At 52.1% G+C, this 19,353-nt stretch overlaps 1 protein-coding gene across 1 annotated transcript in view; it reads right to left on the bottom strand.

The window, feature by feature from the left end:
* The window catches only part of LOC115492667 (uncharacterized), a 45,043-nt gene extending 26,197 nt beyond the window's left edge, over positions 1-18,846 (bottom strand). The window contains exons 1-3 of the mRNA XM_072920539.1: positions 18,657-18,846; positions 14,614-14,685; positions 13,914-13,985 (exon numbers count right to left, since the gene is read on the bottom strand). Of these exons, the coding sequence (XP_072776640.1) occupies positions 13,914-13,985; positions 14,614-14,685; positions 18,657-18,846 (334 nt within the window). The remainder of the gene's footprint in view (positions 1-13,913; positions 13,986-14,613; positions 14,686-18,656) is intronic.
* Positions 18,847-19,353: the final 507 nt, after the last annotated feature.

Here is a 19,353-nt window from a genome sequence, read left to right as displayed (position 1 = left end):
AGAAGTTGTTTCACTAGCACTTGGATTTTACTTGTATCTTTTACAATTCATCTAATTGTTTGTTTTTTTTTTCTTTACCTTTTTGTTTTTCTTTAAATAGAGGTCCTGGCCCTCTTCCAGCCAAAGGGGAAAGGGCCCCACCAAGCCTTGTTACCCACAGACAACATGGTAAAGCTGAACAATAAAGGACCTTGGAGCATTATACTATAATTAAAAAGGTGCCAGTTCCATGGACAACAGAATTATTGTTCCTAACTTGAATGAGATTGAGCAAAAAGAATGAAGAACGGTGTCACTAAAGTACTACTGACGTTTGCCAAAACACCTCCAGAGTTTCACCAAGGGATCAGTCATCAAAATGTTTTGGAAATTTAAAGACCAGGGTAGCCAAAGCACACAGTGTCACTAATTGCTGGGTATGTTCTCAGCTGAAGTTGGGAGGAATGGGGTTCCCTTGGAGGGCCCACCCTGTGGGGTGGCCAGAACTCTGTCAATGGGCTCTGCCTCGTAACGGAGTCAATGAAGGGACAGTTACAGAAACCTGTGCTGTGGGACACGGGAATACAATGATCCGTGTGACAGGATTCACTCAGATTTCCCGTCAGGAGAAACCAAACCCTGTTATAGTTATAGAGGCTACAGTGTCAGAAGATTCCTGTGCTTTACCATCACTCCCAATGTCAATAGAACTTGGGGTGCTGCAGCTGGTCCGTGTCAGTGTCTCACCACTCCCAGCTGCAGGGCCCCCATTTAGGGTCCTTCAGCAACGACCACACTGAAGAGTTAGGGCCCAGAGACCATTTTCCACCCAAAGAGTGCCTTGGTTTTCAGAAAGTAAAAGATTCTGGTTCACCCTGTGCCCCATGTGCGCTGCCCCGTCCCGTGGAGTTTACATGAATGAGCTGAATGGATTATTAGAAGAGGTAGTAAATGATACTGTTAAAATGTCCAATAGCACATTGGATTATTAGAAGAGGTAGCAAATGATACTGTTAAAATGTCCAATAGCACATCCTATGAGCTCCAACAAACACAAATGGGGACTCCAGAGAACCGCATGGCCTTGGATTATCTGCTTGCTGGCCAAGGAGGAACCTGGGCTATCAGGAGACGGGGATGTTGCACTGCTAGCAGTGATGGGTTTGAAGGCCAACAGTCAGGAATCACCTTGACAGAAAGAGCAGTAGAAGAGTGGCAGAAAGAAGAAAATTCTTCTTGGTGGGATTGGCTTCGTGGCTGCCAAATTAGAGGCTGCTGTGAAACGCATTCGTGGCAGGACCTGTCATCATTGCAGTGTGTGCACTTGGTGAGTTGCTGTGACACTTTGTGCTGGGAAGTGGAGTATTGGGACCTTTCTTAAAAGAGACAGTCTCAAGAAAAGAGAGGCATTTGATAAATAACAGAGAATAGCAACTATTTAGGCATGTTTTAAAAGGAACGTGAATAGCTCTGAGTAATGAACTTAAACTGCACTTAATTGTAGAACAAGAGGAGATGCCTTTATGCCTAATACCTAAATCTAAGCTGTGTTACTGAAAGAATTATTACAAAGGTTGTAGTTGATTGTAGGTCTCAGGACCGATCAAAGTACCAAGGCCTGAACAGGTTGTGATCAAGGCCTGAACAGGCCCTGAGGCAAAGCTCACCTCTAGATGAACCTCCCAAGCAAATGTTGTATTTGTATCCACTCACTAACGAAGCTTGATTACCAACATGATCAATGTATGTGTTCCTTGATAAAACATGGATTTATCTTTCTGTATTTAGAAACAGACAAGGCCCCATCTGGCCTTGTTTGGGGGTGAAGGATCAAAGTCAACTCCCTTGGTTCCTCCTTCAGCCCTGGCCAGGCTTTGGGAGAAAGCAGTCAGGAGAATGAAAGCAGATGTTCTCGCAGTGGCAGTGATGCCAGCTTGTTTGTTTAACAGTGTAAAAGCTGGGTCCTCTCACAGCTTTGGGCTTGGAGCCTCATTGCTTGCAGAGGTGGAGGCACCTGTAGGAATTCCCAGTGACTCTCCAGTCCTTGGCTTCCCCCAGCTGATGTGTGGCTGTGGATGATGGTAAAGCCTGAGGCTAACTGGTGATGGATCTTTCCTTAATCACTCCAGGCAATCTCTGGTAGCAATGACTGGATGCATTGCTGAGCTTCTTTTGTAATGCTTTGCTAATGATGATGTGCTTTGCTGAGCTTATCCTTTTGTAATTCTTTGCAGCTGTGCATGATATAAATGACACAATTCCTTCAGTTGGTGTCTGTCTTTGGTGCTGACCCTGCCCACTGGTGAAACAGGGCCCCCTCCAGCCTAAGTGTTACCTAGGAAGAGAAAAGCCATCACTCCAAATGTCCCCCCTTCCTCCTTGTTCCCCCCACTTTATACCCTGAGCATGATGCCTGCCCTATGGTCTGGGGTATCCCCAGGGTCAGTGGGGGTCACCTGTCCTGGCTGTGTCCCCTCCCAAGCTCCCCCGCAGCCCCAGCCCCTCTCCAGCGTGGCCAGAGGAGGGGCAGGCCAGGCTTTGGCTCAGTGGGAGCTCAGCAAGAACAAAAGCATCTCTGTGTGCCCAGCCCTGTGCTCAGCACCCGGCCCAGCAGCAGCGTCTCAGTGCCAGGGTCTGTGCCATCAGTCCCTGCCAGGGGTTTCCATGGCACCTGCCAGGCCAGGTGACCCAGGTGTGGTGTCCCAGTGAGGGCTGCCATGCAAACAGTGCCCAGCACTGCCCCTTTCTGTCTGCCTGACCTGGCCTTGGCCCTGGCCCTGCTGTTTGCTGCAGGTTCCGCGGCGCCTGACCGGCCCGCGCGGCACAGGGCAGGCGGCCACGGCACAGACCCACAGCAAGGGCTCCCCTCTGGCTCTGGGCAGTGACACCAGCCCTGAGCAATGGGCTGGCGCACTGGGGTCAGTGCGGTGTCCATGGCAGCAGTCCCTTGCAATGCCCAGTGCAGGTTGGGATGATGATCCACCCTCACAGCCGGCCCAGGGCAGGTGTGCGGTGCCCTTCCCCACAGCCTGTCTGCACAGAAGCACTTCCAGGGCTCTCTGCATTTCCCTTCCTTCACTCTTGAGTCACTCACACACCTCCCAACGACCCACTGGGAGCTTTGAGCTGCAAGGAGTGCAAAGCTGGTCTGTCCTTCAGGAGTTGCTCTAATTATGCCCTGAGCCAACTCTGCATTTGTGTTCATTGCAGAACTTCCTGTGTGTCTACATCATTCCTTGCAGGGCTCTGCCTTGGGGAAGGGGAACCTCATTGGAGGTACCTAGGGCTTGTCACACACTTGAGGAGTGTGTCTGTTTTAAATGGGGAAGCTTAGGAGTTTTAGATTGCTTCAAAAAATAAAAGAAGAAAACCCCTCTTTGCCTGAGTGCAGCCAGTTCTCTAAGCACAGCAGGTCCCAGGTGACTGAGCAGAGACAGGACGGGCTTGGGCTATGTGGGGCAAGGTTGTCCACACTGCCTCAGACCTCCAGGCACAGCTTCTCTGACTAGGCCAGACATCCTCAGGAGAGTCCCTGGGCCAATATCAGTCGCTGAATCCTGCACTCACCTCTGCTCTAAATAGAACAGTCATAAAAGATACTCTTCAAATAGGAATGTGGATTTATTGGAAGCTCTTGCAAATAGTTTTCCATCAGTATTGTAGGAAACCTTCCTAATGGACTGCACTAGAGCAGAGGGAAATCAGGGCAGAGCCATGGTTTGTCAGGACTTGCTTGATCCCAATGAGCCCTGTGGTGCATTTAGAGCTGAGCCCTGGAAGCTCAGGGCCTGAGAGGAGATTGCGCCAACCTAACCAGGAGTCAAAATCCGAGGAAAAACCCAAAGTGTCTCAAAGCATGAATGGGTCCCCTGAGGTCCATCCACACAGACCCCTCATGGACTTGTTGGAGGAGAGAATTGGAGGCCAGGATGGCACAAACCTCTCAGAGATTCAGTGTGGGAAGGAAAAAGGGAAGTACCTTAAAAGAACTGCAGTACCTTGAAGCATTAATGAGCCCCATTGAGTGTTGTTACTGACAGAGAATCTCCAGGGACTAATTGCAGCAGATAATTGCAGGCCATGGTTGCACAAACCTCTCAGGACTCCAAGGCAAAAGCCCAAGTCCTTTGAAGAACCTGCCGTCCCTGGGAGCATGAAGGAGGGCCCAGGGCCATTCCTGACCAAGGCTCCCCAGGGCCTCTTCCCAGCAGCTCCCTGAGGCCAGGAGTGCAGGGAGGCAGAGGCTCTGTGTAGGCAGCTCAGCTGCTGAGCAGAGCCTGGGCTGGCTGGAGGCAGCAGAAAGGCCAAGGCCTGAGCCCCAGCCCCAGGGAAGGCAGATCCTGTCCCTCCCCGCCTGCTCAGGGCTCTGCCGGGAGCACTGGCATAGGGAGGGATGCTGAGGGCAGGACAAGGGATGACAGTGCCCAGCCTGGCTGGGGCTGTGCCAGGAGGCCCCAGTGCCTCAGGACAAGGTGTCTCCTCCTCACAGCCCTTGGTGGCAAGACGCTGCTGTGCCCCAGGGCACCAAGGCCTGGCTTCTCCTGGCCACTGCCAGCCTTGCCAGGGCCCTTGGCCATGTCCAGCACAGCTTGTCCTGCGCTGTCCCACAGCTGCTGCTGTGTCCCTGCAGGCTGCACACTCCCATCTCGCTGCCCCCCGGGCCCTGCCCTGCCATATCCAGCCCTGCCCTGTCCCTGCCATGCCCAGGGCATGTCTGAAATTCCCCCAGGCAATGGGTGGGGATGGGCAAGTGTTCCTGAGGGCACAGGGAGGGGACAGCTGGGCTGGACTGACCCAAGGGATCTCCCATTCTATGCAATGTCATGGTCAGCAATAAACTGAGGGAAAGGAAGGCCATAGGGCTGGCAGGGAGGGCTGTGGATATTTTTTACCAAGACATTTCTCATACAAAACACAAAGTACATGTTCTTGATCCATTCCTGCCAAAGGTGGCTGGACATTGTCTGCTGATGGGAATCAGCAATAGAGGATTGATCTCATTTGTTGTTTCTTTGCTTCCACCTGTGGCCTTTGCCTTTTGAGGCCCTTGCTGAGGAGGGTGTAGAAGCCCAGAAGATCAGGACCTGGTCTGCATGTCCCAAACATCAAAAACTGGATGGCTGTGGGACCAACCAAGTATTGGTAAGAACAGCCAAGACTTCTTGACAATAACACATTTTGAGGAAGAACAGGCTGTGTCTGCAGAAGGGGCCATGCAGATAAAGGCAGAACTTTTCCAGGACAAACATCCTTGCTCTGGCTCCTGGGCATAAGCACGACATGGCCCAAGTGCAGGAATGAGAAGTGGGCATGGACTGTGGGGGGATCAAGACCACCAAAGATCCCCAAAGCCTCCGAGCCATTTAGAGAAAGGTTCAGCAGAACAAACAGCACATGATAAGTCATTTGCACAGAAAGTGAGACACTTATCGCCAGGGCAGGAAAAAGTGATGAGTGAAGAGGTCCTCCCACCAAGCCCAGGCACATTTGTGCCCCAGCACCCTGGACATCCCATTGGCTGGATCAATGCTGAAACCAGGACTGGGGATCTCTTCTTCTCTCTCTCTTGTTTTCTCTCTGCTCCTCTGATTCACGTCTGTCTCTGTCTCTCTTGTCTCTGTCTCTCCTCTCTTTCACCTTTCCTCTTGTGCCTTTATACAAAACCTACTGACATGGCCTTTTATAGCTCAGGGACTGATATCCCGATTTCTATGCTAAATGCATAATGAATTAATAAAACTTTATAAGCCTTTGTGGACTCTCTGAGCTTTTGAATTTCTTTCAGCCACAAGCATCTACAAAACTTGGGTGTTTCCTTTGCCTTAAGTTTGGGAGATCACAGAGAGAGAGGGAGAAAGAGGCCCCTGATGGCCTCACACATTTAACCCGCCAGTGTCGTTTTGCTCAGCTTTTCTCTAGCAGGCAGCATTAACCAGATGCAGCTGCGCAAGGGTTTCCAGAAATTTGGCATCATCCACAAAGGACTTGGAAGTGCATTTTGTCCCATGGCACAGGGAATATATGAATATTCCATTGTAGTCAAGGGCTGGTCACTGCGGGATGTTACCTGGGCGTGGCTGCCAAGAGGACTCTGTTCCATGAACGACATTTGACCCTCATTGTTCAGCTAAATTCCCACTCACCCCATGTTCCATTCCTTCAGCCCATCTTTCTCCAATCTGGCTCTGAGGAGACCCAGCAGACCATGTCACAGACCCTGCTAAGGTCTGGGCAAACAACATCCCCTTCTTTTCCCTCCCACGTGGGTTCTGCAGTCCCTGCCCTGTGCTGCCAGTGCCTGCAATGGCTGCAGGAGGATTTGCCACATCCCCTTCCCTGCTGAGCCTGACCAGTCTGTGACTGTCCCCATCCCCTCCCTGCCCTGTTTGCAGACTGGTTCTATGTGTGCCCTTCCCAAGTGCCCGGGACCCTCTGGGATGGCTCTGGCCTTTCCAGGGGCTTTGAGAGAGGTCTCACCGTGACACTGCCCAGCCTTCTCAACATCCCTGACACCAAAGGCCTCTGCCACATCCCTCAGTTCCAGGTCAGTGCCCAGGGCACAGCACGGCCCTGTCCAGGTCCTCAGGGTGGTTCAGGAGGGAGGCAGCTGTGACTTCTCCCTGCAGACCCACCACTCTCATGCCCCTCTGGGCAGTCCGTGGCTGTCCTGAGCATTTCCCCTGGAGCCTCCCTGTCCTGGATGTTTCTCTCCATGCAGCCCTCAGCACATTGCAGCAAAGAATTCAGGTGGTTTCCCAGGGGATGTTACTCTCCGAGCTGTGAGAAGCGACATTTACTTTTAAGGATTTTAAAGGTTTACTAAAAACTTTAACAAAATACAACAAAGGACTGAATAAGGAAAAAGGACGGTGCAATGCTGGGAGTTTGCAACCCCTCAGCCATGAGCTCATCTATAAATTGGCTGCTCCGCTTTTTGTACCCCTGGGGGTTGCCTCAGGCAGCCCTGGCCCCTCCCAAGGTCTGTCAGTGGACTCTTCTTTGCCATTCATCCCTGGAGGTTTCTTTCTTGCCACTTGATTGGAGGTGAGGTGTTGTCATGCTGCACTTCCTAGTAACAAGCTTGCCCTTTTCTCAAACGTTTTATGCAAAGGCACAGGTACACACCCTCCTTCCTCAGGCCTGGACTACTAAGGCCCTCTCTTGGCAACTGCATGGGCTGGGGAAGATGAACTATGGGGAGAACAGAGGACATCTAAACAACAAATCACAATAACACAACTATAAGTCAATATACTTTCCTTAACAAACATATAATATTTATCTCTGAATTGAGAGAGCCAACCATTGCAATAGGCATTTATAACAGAGTGAAGTGGCCTCAAGGCACTGTTTGTGCCACTGGAATTGTGCCACCCCCAAGTGCTGATGATGGTTGTGATAGTAAAAGGGTTTTAAAATCATGGGGATTTAGGGTTAAAAGGAAAATTAAGCTTAGTAAGCCCTGAAAAAAAAATACCCTAGGTACATATAGGCCTTGTACCTTGCTAGAACTGCACCTGTGTAGCTAGTACATGATAAATGATATACTTGTTAGATGTGATGATTGTTTAGTAATTAAATATAATTCCTGTTTATTTGTAAGAATAATCATGAGAAAGTGTGGTCAGGGGCCTCAGAAAGATCACGAGAAACTCATGCTTGAATAAAGTCAATGTATACAATAGAACAATATAAGTTTAATAATTAATATGCAAGTTATGTAACGATAGAATACAAAATACGTTCAGCTCAAAAGTCATGTCGGAGTCAGATTGGGGTCTGTACCCCTGATTCCCAGAGCTCTCAATAAAAGCACCTGCTTATAATCATATCCCGTGATTATGTGTGTTCCTAAACGCTAACACTCTGTTCTATGGTCCTTATCAAGTCCCCCTTTTTCTTGAGACAAACTTCCGTATGGGGAACTAGTTTCTTAATACCTATATTTCATTTTGCAGCAAAGGAAAACTTTGTTTTCTAACATGTCTTCTTCTGCACTTTCGTTGGCTAAATGTTTCCCCAATTCCAGTTTGGTCTTATCCACTTGGTGTGCTCTGCAATACCTGATGGCAACTTCCTCTGGTTTCTGGATACTTTCAAGTAAACCCAAGATTTGTTCTCCATTTTTGATCGGAGCTTTGATATGTCAAAAGGTCTCTTTCTTTCCAGAAGTCCCATGTGCATGTACCACTCCAAAGGCATATTCTGAATAAGTTCAAATGTAAACTCCTTTTCCTCTACTCAGTTCCAAAGCTCAAGTGACTGAAATTAGTTCTACACTCTGGGCTGAAACATCAGAGAGGAGTGCCCCCAGTTCCATTATATTGGCTTGTGGAGTCCCTGCGTATCCAGATATTTGGACAGGAAGGTTAGGGGCTTGGTGCTCTGACAGACCAGCTGCTCCTGCTGCCTGCTCTGCCTTTGGCATCTGCTCTGCTGAGGGTATGGCAGCTGCAGCAGGATTTCCTGTGGGAAGAGGTATCACTTTTGACATAGCCCTCGGACTCCAGGGGCCCGTGGCTGTGCCCTCCAGCACAGGGGTGTCACCCACAGCGGGGCACGAGGGGACGGTGAAGGGCATTAGAAGGGAGAGAAACCAGCATCTAGGGACTATGTGAGGGAAATAACAATTTATTTCCTTTTCCTTGGATAAAGAATTGCACGAGCCCTGCTAGAGCTGCTGGGGGATTGGCCTCTTGCTGAGGCCCCTCCTCTTTTTGGGACACCATGTCCCCCCCGGGCAAGGGGCCCCTGTTCCAGCCAGGAGCAGAGGTGCTGTGCCTTCTGCCCTGGGCAGAGAGGCCTGCTGCTGTCACCACCTCTTGCCACAGGTCCTCCTGATACTGGTCCTGCCCTGCAGGGATGGGCACAGGTGGGGAGTGGCAGTGAAACCCAGGGCAGGGGCTTTAACATTGACTGCTCTCAATGAGTTGTCGAGAAAATACAGTTTTACTTTTTCTGCCAACCAAGGCTGTCAGTGTTTTTGTGTTTGTATTAATGAGAAAGGTTAGGGTTAGACTAGAGTGTGGGTTTAGGGTTAGGTTAGGGTGTGGGTTTAGGCTTAGGGTTAGGTTAGAGTGTGGGTTTGTGGTTTAATGGAGAGCAAAGTGGTGTCTGAATTCAATTGATTTAAATTTTTTCTTTCATGATTTTTTGTCTGTGAAAAGTCTGAAAATCAAGGACATCTTTTTGGAATCTGCTATCTTTGCCCTTGATACTAGCTGAGTGATCCTTCAAAACTAAGTGAAAGCATGAACTCTTTTGACCATTTTTTAGAGGGAGAAAAAAACAAACCCAAACCTGTTTTCTGAATCCTCGGAAAATCTGACTTATCCAAAAAAACATTATTAGGAATGTATCGATTTTCTGTTCATCATTCATTCAGACACCTGTGAAACCAGATCAGTAATGCTCTCTTTAATGATTTAACACAGCTGATTGCCATTAAATCACTTGAAATTATGGCCTCAACTTTCCATGATATTTTGAATATGAGAATTTCCATTCAGGGAGGAACAGAATGCATTTGCACAGTTCCATTATGGGTGGATTTTTTTTCAACACACAGATTCTCTCATTTCCCATTCTTTAGCCTTAAGCATTAAAGTCAATCATCTGCTTTGGAAATGCAACTCACATGTAACTATTTCTACTATTTTGCTTACCTTATTTTTAAAGGCTGAAAATATTCAGTTGTAATTTGCTTTATAGAATTCTTTGTCACTGTGGGACTGGAAAAAGATCACAGAAATTTCTCCCATAATTGATTTTAAAATATTTTAAAATGTTATTATAAAGATTATTTATCAATATTTAATTTTTGCTTTCTGTGTAACTTTATTAAATCTGTACTTTAAAACAAGCATTACCTAGCAGGCTTTCAGTTCAATTACAGCAATCCCTCCCATCAGAGGGGGGGGCCAGAAGAAGGACTGAGGGATTAATCCAAACTCACCTCCCCCCCAACAGGGGCTGGCCCGCTGCAGGATGGTGCAGGGCCATTGGGGGAGGGGAGGGGCTGGCAATGAAACGTGGGCGGAAGAGAAGGGTTACGGCAGGAAAATGGGGTCCCTGTAGCGTGGCCAGTGCCATCTTGGGAGGGGGTGCTGGGTGCACTGCATCTCGCCCGGGGAGGCACGGCCAATGCCACCCCTAAGGGAGGATAACAGTGTCCGGCAGGGCGCTTGGGGCGGCTCGGCCGCTGCCATCCCCAAGGGAGAAGGTTTGGGGAATCTGCGGGGAAAAAGGAAGGGGGGGCTTCGCAGAAGCCGAGAGGGAAATCTACAGGAGAGGGGCCCAACGCGGCTGGAAGCCGACGAAATGCGTGGATGTGAAGGGCCTCTCTTAGCATGTTAACAATTCTCCCATAGCTGACGTGTCACCGTTTACAATTCTGTCCCATTGGTGTCCTTTCGACCCCCCCGCCCCCATAGCCTAGAATAGGGAGGAGAGGGTAGAAAAGGCAGCTTTCCGAGAAAGAGAAGGAGCTTTCCAGTATGAGTTACCCCAAAAAAGACCAAGCGAGTTTGTGTCCTCATGGGAAAAGAAAAAGATTCCTGGCTGCCAGGGACATGCAAGCCTACAGCCCCCGTCTGGGCGTGGACAGTGGTTAAAACTCAAAAGAAAAAAAAAGGTAGCCCAGCCACCCGCCAGGAATCCAACCCTGCTCAGACCCACTTACCCTCTGGGCTCGGGCGGTGAAATCTCTATCTCTCTCCTCGGTGATGGAAAATCACGCCGAACTGAGGACGTTTTCTTTTGCGGTTTGGCTCTTCTAGAAGCCTGGGTGTTCATGTTAACCAGGGCTCATCCCTGAAACCCTGGTTTCAGCCACTGTCAGCCTCTAGTAGTCTCTATGCATGTGTGGTCGCCTGATGCACCGTTCTCGGGCTCAGGCTCAACCGCGAGCCACTGCCAAACCTCCCTCTTCTGTCTTCGGGTAAGCCTGCCCCTGCAAACCCCTGAAGCCCTCTCCACATCTGAAATGAGACCCCAAAACCCCGTCCTGTGCTCAGCAGAGACCCCCAGCCCCCTGCACACATTGGAAAAGATCCCAGCCCTCTGCATGCCTCACATAGGATTCCAAATCTCATGCATAACTTCAAGTGGACCCCAGTGTCCTCCATGTCTCAGAGGGAACCTTAATTATCCCTGTGTGTCTCACAAGGGACACTAGCCCCTCGTGCACCTTATGGGGTCTCCAAGCCCCCACACGCCTTATGGGGAAGCCCGGGGCAGCGACGCCAAGTGTTTTGGCCTGGAAATCAAGTGTGGTTGCAGCTGGGTTGTTGTGCCTCTGGGGCTGTTTCTCAGCCCCATCAGGCCCCAAGGCCACACAGCCCTTCCCTTCCTTTCCCTTCCCTTCCCTTCCCTTCCCTTCCCTTCCCTTCCCTTCCCTTCCCTTCCCTTCCCTTCCCTTCCCTTCCCTTCCCTTCCCTTCCCTTCCCTTCCCTTCCCTTCCCTTCCCTTCCCTTCCCTTCCCTTCCCTTCCCTTCCCTTCCCTTCCCTTCCCTTCCCTTCCCACCCTCGCCCAGAGGAGCAGACCCTGTGTAGCACCCTGGATTGGTGATGGCCCATCAATTAGGTTTTACCAACTGTGTGTTAATTGGGGAGAAGCTTTGTTTTGCCTGCTGGCATTGCTGCTCAGGCTGTGTCTTTGCAGATGTTCTTGATGGCTTCTCTCTTTTCCTGGGCATGCTACTGGAGGATGTCCAGGCCCAGATGATCCCACTGAAGGAGATGTGCCCTCAGCCCAGGGATGCTCAGCATGGGCTCCCCCAGCCCCTCAGGGCCCCGCCGCTGGTCACAGCAGCCCCTGCCTGGCTCCTGCCTGCCCTCACCGTGGGCATCCATGGCTGCTCCTGGCCATGGAACTCAGCCAGTTCTGGTGCCGGGTGGGCTTTGCTGTTGGAAACACCTGGACATATCTCTGACAACTCTTATTACTTTATTTGAACATAAAATATGGGCCAAGCCCTGCCCTGGCGGCGGGGCCTGCCCGCCTTCAGTCATGGGAGGGGAACAGGACCAGGGGGCTCAGGGGCAGAGGGTCTCGTTGTGGAGGGGTTTGTTTTGGGAATGGCTCAAGATGGTCCAGAAGCTGCGGCAGGGCAGATGGGGACAGACGTGAAGTGCTGGAAACACGGGTCAAGTTCTCTCTGCCAGACTTGTTAGGCTCGTCTCCTGGCGATGCACAGCAGCACCTTGGGAGAGAGCAGTGGCTGAGGCCCCAGCTGCCAGTGGCACACAGGGAGCCTCCTGCACAGCAGGCCCAGAGCTGGCAGGGCTCCCCAGCACGGCTGGAGCGGCTGGCACACCTTGGCCCAGCTGGACAGCTGCCCCTCAAGGCCCCGGCGAGCAGGGGACGGCTCTGGGCAGGCTCCCTGGCCAGGAGCGGGCCCCAGAGCGCCTCTGCCTTTCAGGGGCAATCTCGTCCTTGCTCTTTCTCCTCCCCACCTTGCTCTGCCTCTGCCCTGTGCCCCTGGGGCTGCTCTTGGCCAGGCAGCCTCAGTGGGAGCCAGCACTGGCTGCAGCCCCAGCGGGCCCCGCAGGACAAGCCTCAGCAATGAAGAGGCCAAGGAAAGCACAGGGAAGAGTAGAGCCCTCAGCCGAGTTCTTTGGACAGCCATGGACTGGCCACAGCTCCACTGCAGCCTCACTGGGAATCTTGACTGATTTTTAGCAGCCTTTCAAGGAAGCTGTTTGAGATTGAGATCAGCAAAACACTCACCATTTTCTGTTCCAGCAATACCAGATTCCAACAGAGCACATCATCAGACCAAGTGCTGCACCAGCCACAATGGCCATCAACTTCATCAAACAAGATGTTCCCCGGCAGAAATCTCTTCTCATGCTTTTCCAGATTTTGTCAGCACGTGTTGAGGTGTCAGCTGCATCTTGGGAGCAATGGGGAGCGTGAGCCATTGCTATGCTGCACTGCTGAGCTGGCAGCAGGGTGGATACGGCCAGGACATTCTCGCTCTCTGTTTCCCCCTGAGCTGGGGCCTGCAGGCACCTTGCTGCCTCTTGGCACAGGACTGCTCAGTGCCCAAAGCCCTGAGCCTGCATGCAATAATTCCTCTGTGCTGTGCTGTGCTGCTCCCAGCAATACTTGTCAAAGAGGTGGATAAAGACAAGGAAAATGCCCAGAGTTTTGGAGCTGCTCCAAAACTCCACCCTCCAGCAAACAGGTGCCTCTCTGCATCTCCCCAGAGAGTAGGAAACTGCAGGCATCTCAGGCCCATGGTGCAGCTGGGCCTCCCTGTCAGCTGGTGCCAAATGCCTTCCTACAGAGGCTGGGGAGAAGCTGCAGCCAGGCCAGGCTGGGAAACAGCCCTGCAGGCCGTGAGAGCAGCAGCGGGGCAGCGAGGCTGCCATGGATCCCTTCCTGCTGTGCCGGGCACGGCCTGTCCAGATCTGCAGGGACAGCCCCCGGCTGCTGAGTCCCAGGGGAAGGGGGAGGGAAATGCACCCACCATGCTGTCTCTCCAGATCACTCAGGATTTCTTCAAGATCTTTTGATTCCTCCCTGGATTTACTCCTTCCTATATGTTTGTTCTTTCCTCTCAGGGGACCTTAAGAGAAATATTTCCATTTCCCAGGCATGGATACCACAAAACCCGTGCTCAGCCTGTGGAGTCAGCAGGGACACACTACTCACCCCTGCGATGGAAGCTGGGCTTGCGAGCAACATGCACCAAAGGACCTGAGAAAGTCTTCTCTGCAGCCACACCTGTAACTCAACAGCCACAGAAGCCTCTGTCATCTCTGCAGATCTGCACGGGCAGCACTGAGCCCCAGGAGCGGTGAGGGGATGGCCCAGGGCGAGGGCACACACGTGCGTGGTTCTGTCCTGGCACCTGCAGCGATGCCCCCCTGGCCGAACTTTGGGCTCTGAGCTGGCAGCTCTCACAGGGGGAAAGGCCTTGACCTACCCTCAGCATCTCCCAGAGGCTCAGTAATGGGCATGGGTTGGGAATCCAGATCCTCTTCATCCTCACGTTCAGCTGCAAAGAAAGGCAGGACAGAACACCTCTAGGGACACTGCTGAAGATTCTCCTTCAGGCTGCAGTGGCAGTGAGTGCCCCTGGGCGATTGGAGCCCTCCAAGGCATTCCCTAAGCTCTGCCTTCCACTCAGGAGCAGGGGCAGGGGGACCACATGCCAGTGCTGGCCCCTCACTGGGATGGAAGGAGCCCCTTGTGGGGCAGCCAGGGGAGAAAGGACTCCCTGGAGCTGCCAGCAGCTCTAAACCCAGCCCCAGACAGGGCCAGGGCTTGACAGTGGCAGCAGGAGCAGCTCAGGCTCCCTGGGGCAGGCAAAGGAGCTGAGAAAGGCTCAGCCCCGGGACACAGCCCTGGGCCCGGCCCTTCCCTCTCTGCTCTTCTCTGGGGCTGCACAGAGCACACGGAAGAACACACTGGCATTGCACATGGGTGGAAGATGGACAGCTAAATGCTCCTTCCTCCCACTGACAGTGATCCTCCTGTGGGATTGCTGTTGGGCACAGGAGTAGGAATTTGGGGGACAGGATTTCTAGAATACATCAAACATCAAAGTGTCTTAAAGGAAATCACACATAAATATTCCTCTGGACAATGATTTCTCTGTTAGGAAAGGGTTGCTGATAACCTACCTTCACCAGACTCCAAGATCCTTAAACTGTGGTTTATCACTCTTTCCAAACGCTTCAAGTTACGGTCCCAATCTAGAATGGAGCACAGATGGGAAATGTTCCATGGTGTGCTGGGATCCCCCTTCTATGAGGAAGTGAGCACTGCAAGGGGCTCAGGTAATGCTGTGAGCCCGCCCTGCCAAGCAGCAGAGAGGGCAGCTCAAGGCTCAGCAGGGCTCAGGCCCAGAGGCACAGCAATTACCTCCTGTGACTGTGCCTGGCAGCGCCTCCCTTCCTGCAGCAGAGGCTGCCAATGAGCCACTGCTTCCTCTGGGAAACTCAGCCTTCAGCACAGCCTCTCCTTCCATCTCTGGGGAAAGGAAAAGGGACAGCTGGATCATTTGGGCTGTTCCCCAGCAGGAAGGTGGCATCTTCAGGAGGCAAAGCTTGTCTCAGTCATGGATGAGATTCAGGATAAAGACCAGGTTACTGGGGCTGCTGCAGGGCCCACCCTCCTTCAAACATCTGCCCCTCCAGATGCGCTCAGTGACTGGGAAATTGCAGGGGATCTCAGGGTGTGCATGAGCCATGTTGCAGTTCGGGCTCCCTGTCAGCTGGTGCCAAATGCCTTCCTGCAGAGGCTGGGGAGAAGCTGCAGCCAGCCCAGGCTGGGAAACAGCCCTGCAGGCCATGAGAGCAGCAGCGGGGCAGCGAGGCTGCCATGGATCCCTTCCTGCTGTGCTAGGCATGGCCTGTCCAGATGTGCAGGGAAAGCCCCCAGCTGCTGAGTTCCAGGGGAAGGGGGAGGGGAATGCACCCACCATGGCGTCTCCCCAGATCACTCAGCATCTTCTCCACATGTTTGGATGTCTCTAGAGCCTTACTGTTTCCTGTAGATTTGTTTCTCCCTCTCAGAGGACCTTAAGAGGAGTATTTGCATTTCAGATGGATGGATCCCACAAAACCATGGCTCAGCCTGTGGTGTCATCGGGGACACACTACTCACCCCTGCGATGGGAGACGGACTTGTGTTCAGCAACCAGGAAAGGAGCCTGAAATGTCCTCCCTGCAGACGCACCTGCAACTCAATAGCCACAGAAGCTTCTGCCAGCTGGTTCCTGCCAGGTTGTCAGTGATTATTCTTTTAGGAACATTATCAATATACCTGCACGAGTCTTAAGAGGCTGGAAATCTTCATGGAGCCAAGCTGCTGGAGAAGCCTTCCTAGCATGCTCATCTAGAAGGGAGCACAGATGAGAACCAGTTCCTTGTGTGCTGGCATCCCCCTCTGTCTGTGGGAACTTGGCACTGCAAGGGGCTCAGGGAAGGCCATGGGAGCCAGATGTGAAAGGACAAGGCCAAAGCTGCACAGGGGCCTGGGCAGCTCTGGGCTGTCTCTTGGCCGGTCTCCACACTTTGGTAGGCCCTGTGCCACATCCCTGGGAGGGCAGCTGGAGCACGGGATTTCACTCCCTCCCACAGAGGAAACCCTCCCTAAACCCCAGGGGAAAACCATCCCCAGCGCTTCCCCGGGGAGCAGGGAGCGCTGTCCTGGGAAAGGGGAGCCAGGCTGCCGGCTCACCTGCTCCCCGCGCTTGCAATGGAGCAGCCTGGGCAGCCCAGGCAGGCAGGGCCACGGCCAGGAGGAGCAGGAGGAGGAGGCGCAGAGCAAGGGCCATGGTGCCTTGCCCTGTGCCAGTCCCGCCGCTCTTGCTGCCACCACTGTCCTGACACCGCTGTCCCAATGTCAGCACCACTGCTGCCACCGCCGCTGCTGCCGCAGCAGTTGTGCTCAAGGACTGCCTGCTCGGGCGTTGTGGTGCTCTGCAACCACGGAGCTCTGGGACCTCTGTGACCTCAGAGCCTGCTGTGACCTCAGCCTGCTGCGACCCCAGTGCCTGCTGGGACCTCATGGCCTTAGCTGTACCCCAGAGTGTACCCCTTTCTGTACAAATGGACTGCCCTGAGTGTAAATGTTTTGCTTCATCCAAGGGCCATTGCTCAGCAAAACCTTTATTTTGCCTGCTGACATTGCTGGTCAGACTGTGTCCCTGCAGATGCTCTTGATTGTTGCAGTACAAATTTCATTTACTGTTTCCTTCTTAGGTGCTTCGTTCTGTTGTACCCCCATGTTCTCCCCGAGTTTGTTCACCCCTGGCTTTTACCCTCCCTCAAAGCTGACCCCCATGCCATTCCCCGCCCCTTGTTCCAGCTCTTTCCCTGCCTGTCATAGCAACCCAGCCCCTTGGTCCCCGAACCTTCCCTGGCACTTTCCCATCGGGACAATCCCTGATTGCAACACCTTTTTGGGATGCCCCAATTCCTCAAGGCCCCACTGGCCCGTGTGACCCATCCTCTCCACCCTCCTACCCCAATGGGCTCCAGACACTGGATGTGATCCCCTCACTCCTCCCCTGAGGATTCCCTCTTGGTGAGCTGTTTGTATGCACCCCCTGACTTGTATCTTGCACAGGAGTGCCGTGGGCTCTCTGTTTCTGCTCTCTTCACCTGAAATAAACTCTTTCTTGTGGAACCTCAAGACGGAGAGCTGCCTCCTCTCTCCTCTGCCCGGTCCCTGTGGTGGCTTGTGTCTGGCACCTTAGAGCAAGTGGCTCTAAAGGTTCTGCCTCTGGTAAATGCCCATAGCGAGGCAGTTCCCCACTCCTGGTGTGGCGCCGGAGTTCTGAGAGCTAGACTGAGTTCTGGTAGTGACTTCACCAACCTACGGAACGTCCCTTCTTCAGTGCCTGCTCTGGTGCCCTGCCATCTCACACACCAGAGCGTGATTCACATACTGCAGCCCAGAGTTCGGTTTTTGCAACATTGAAATGGGTGTGGTCAGCAGGATTGCTGGGGATAAATCGCTGCAGAACTAAACAAAATGTGTGCACCATCCCAGGCTGGACTTAAATAGGCACAGGAATTTTGGAAAGATGAGGACAAGATAGCAGATAACAATATAAAAGATTAAAATAACAGGAGGAAAAGCTAAAGGAGTGATTTGTGCACATTTGGGGGTTTATTTTTCTTGGGTGCAATGCAAAATTAGAAGGTCCTAAGTGCCCAAAAGATTGGAAATGTGGAATGTCCTCCATAGCAGAGTGTCGGACCTCTGGATCCTTAAAACAATTTTATTGTGCTGGAACAGTGGCAGTTTGAGCTGGTGCCTCTGGGGAACCCTGAACAAAGAACCTCTTGGCTTTTATACCCTCCCAGCTGAAGTGTTACAGTCTGGGGCCTTCCTGCTGTGTCCGTGTGGCCGGTCACTGGCTGGCACCACAGGTCCCCAGGTCCTCTGCTGAGCCATCCCTCTCCTACAGTCAAGTTCAGTCCGTCACCTTTGGCTTTTCTCTCTGATCCACCACTGCCACGGTGTCTGTCCTGGAAAATGTTTGCCCAGCTCAGCTGGACACCGAGGTCAGCACTGGCCACCTTCCCAATCCTCGGGAGGTAAGGACAGCAGTTTTGGGTTCAGATTTCCTGAGCCCCAGGGAGACCTTGGCAACAATGAGAAAGGCAAGGACTCGTCTCTTGCAGGGGTTTGTAATCCAACTTTATTGGGCAGCTCAGAAGAGCTTCCCATCTTGGAGGGTAAACTGCCTGCAAAAGCCTCGAGCAGCCTTTTGCACAGGCTTATAACAGTGAGTGTAACCAGGGGATGGCCCTACGTGGGCCAATGAGATCAAACAGGGGTGTGGATATCAGGGTGACATACATGAGGGAACACCAATGGGGAAAGAGGGTAGGAGGAGACCTGGCTGTCCAGCCTATCACTCGATGTTCTGGGTAGAACCTTCCAGAAAGAAAGGAAGGGCTGCCAAGTGATGGGCAGGTCCAGGGGCAGGGTCCTCAGAAGGGCAACATTTCAGTGGAGGAGGGAAAGGAGGATTGACATAGGGATGGGAGTAGGCAAGGGAGGGCAGGACCACTTACCGGGGGTACAGGACTAAACCACTGAACAAACTGAACAAACTCAATAACACAGTACAACATCTCCCCCTTTTTTCAGATACAAATGAACGAGTAAGAAAACTCAGTCTTTCAAACGGGGTTAACCTCCATACAGGGGAGAAACTCAGTTTCAGGGTAGGTGCCTGCAAACCAAGGCTGGCGGATAGGCCCTGTTTCAGTCCATGATGCATCTTCAGGATCTGGGACTGGTGGAACTTCATCTTCTAGATCAGAAGCTGATGGAGCTGCAACATGGTTGATGCTTGGGATGTCTGTTGCCTTGGCTATCAACTGAGATATCATGTGCCGGATGACACCAAAAACAATTAAAATAAGAATAAAAATAAGTAAGACTAGAAGTCCTGTTTTGACAATTGAGCTCACCCATCCTGAGAATCCCCAGCCAGCTAAAATGTTCCCAAGCCAGTCTCCAGTCTCCTTCTTTTAAGATGCAGAGCACGGTGACAAGCCAAACTAGCATTTTAATAGAGCGTGTGGCCATGAGGTCTGAGCTGCAACAAAATAAAAAGATATTAACAGGGGTATCTTAAATGGAATTGGTCCTGCATCTCCTCCTCCTCCAACAGACATCCTGGACTTGCCGGACAGTGTTTTCTTTGGTGACTTTGGGGATGTAAGGCCAGACCCATCTAGACAGGACCCATTTTAACCCTGAGGGGGTGGATACCCAGACGTACCCCCTCCCCCAAGTGACCAGGTGGTAGGAACATTGTGTCATCCAGGTCTCCGGGTCCTTGATGAGGACTGGGGGTTTTTCTTTCAACTCCAACTGGTGATTGTCTTTAAAGT

The sequence above is a fragment of the Taeniopygia guttata genome, chromosome 32 (genome assembly GCF_048771995.1).
Source record: "Taeniopygia guttata chromosome 32, bTaeGut7.mat, whole genome shotgun sequence".
Classification (NCBI taxonomy): Eukaryota; Metazoa; Chordata; class Aves; order Passeriformes; family Estrildidae; genus Taeniopygia; species Taeniopygia guttata.
The sequence above is the reverse complement of the archived record's forward strand: the minus strand, read 5'-3'. Positions and strand labels throughout refer to the sequence as shown.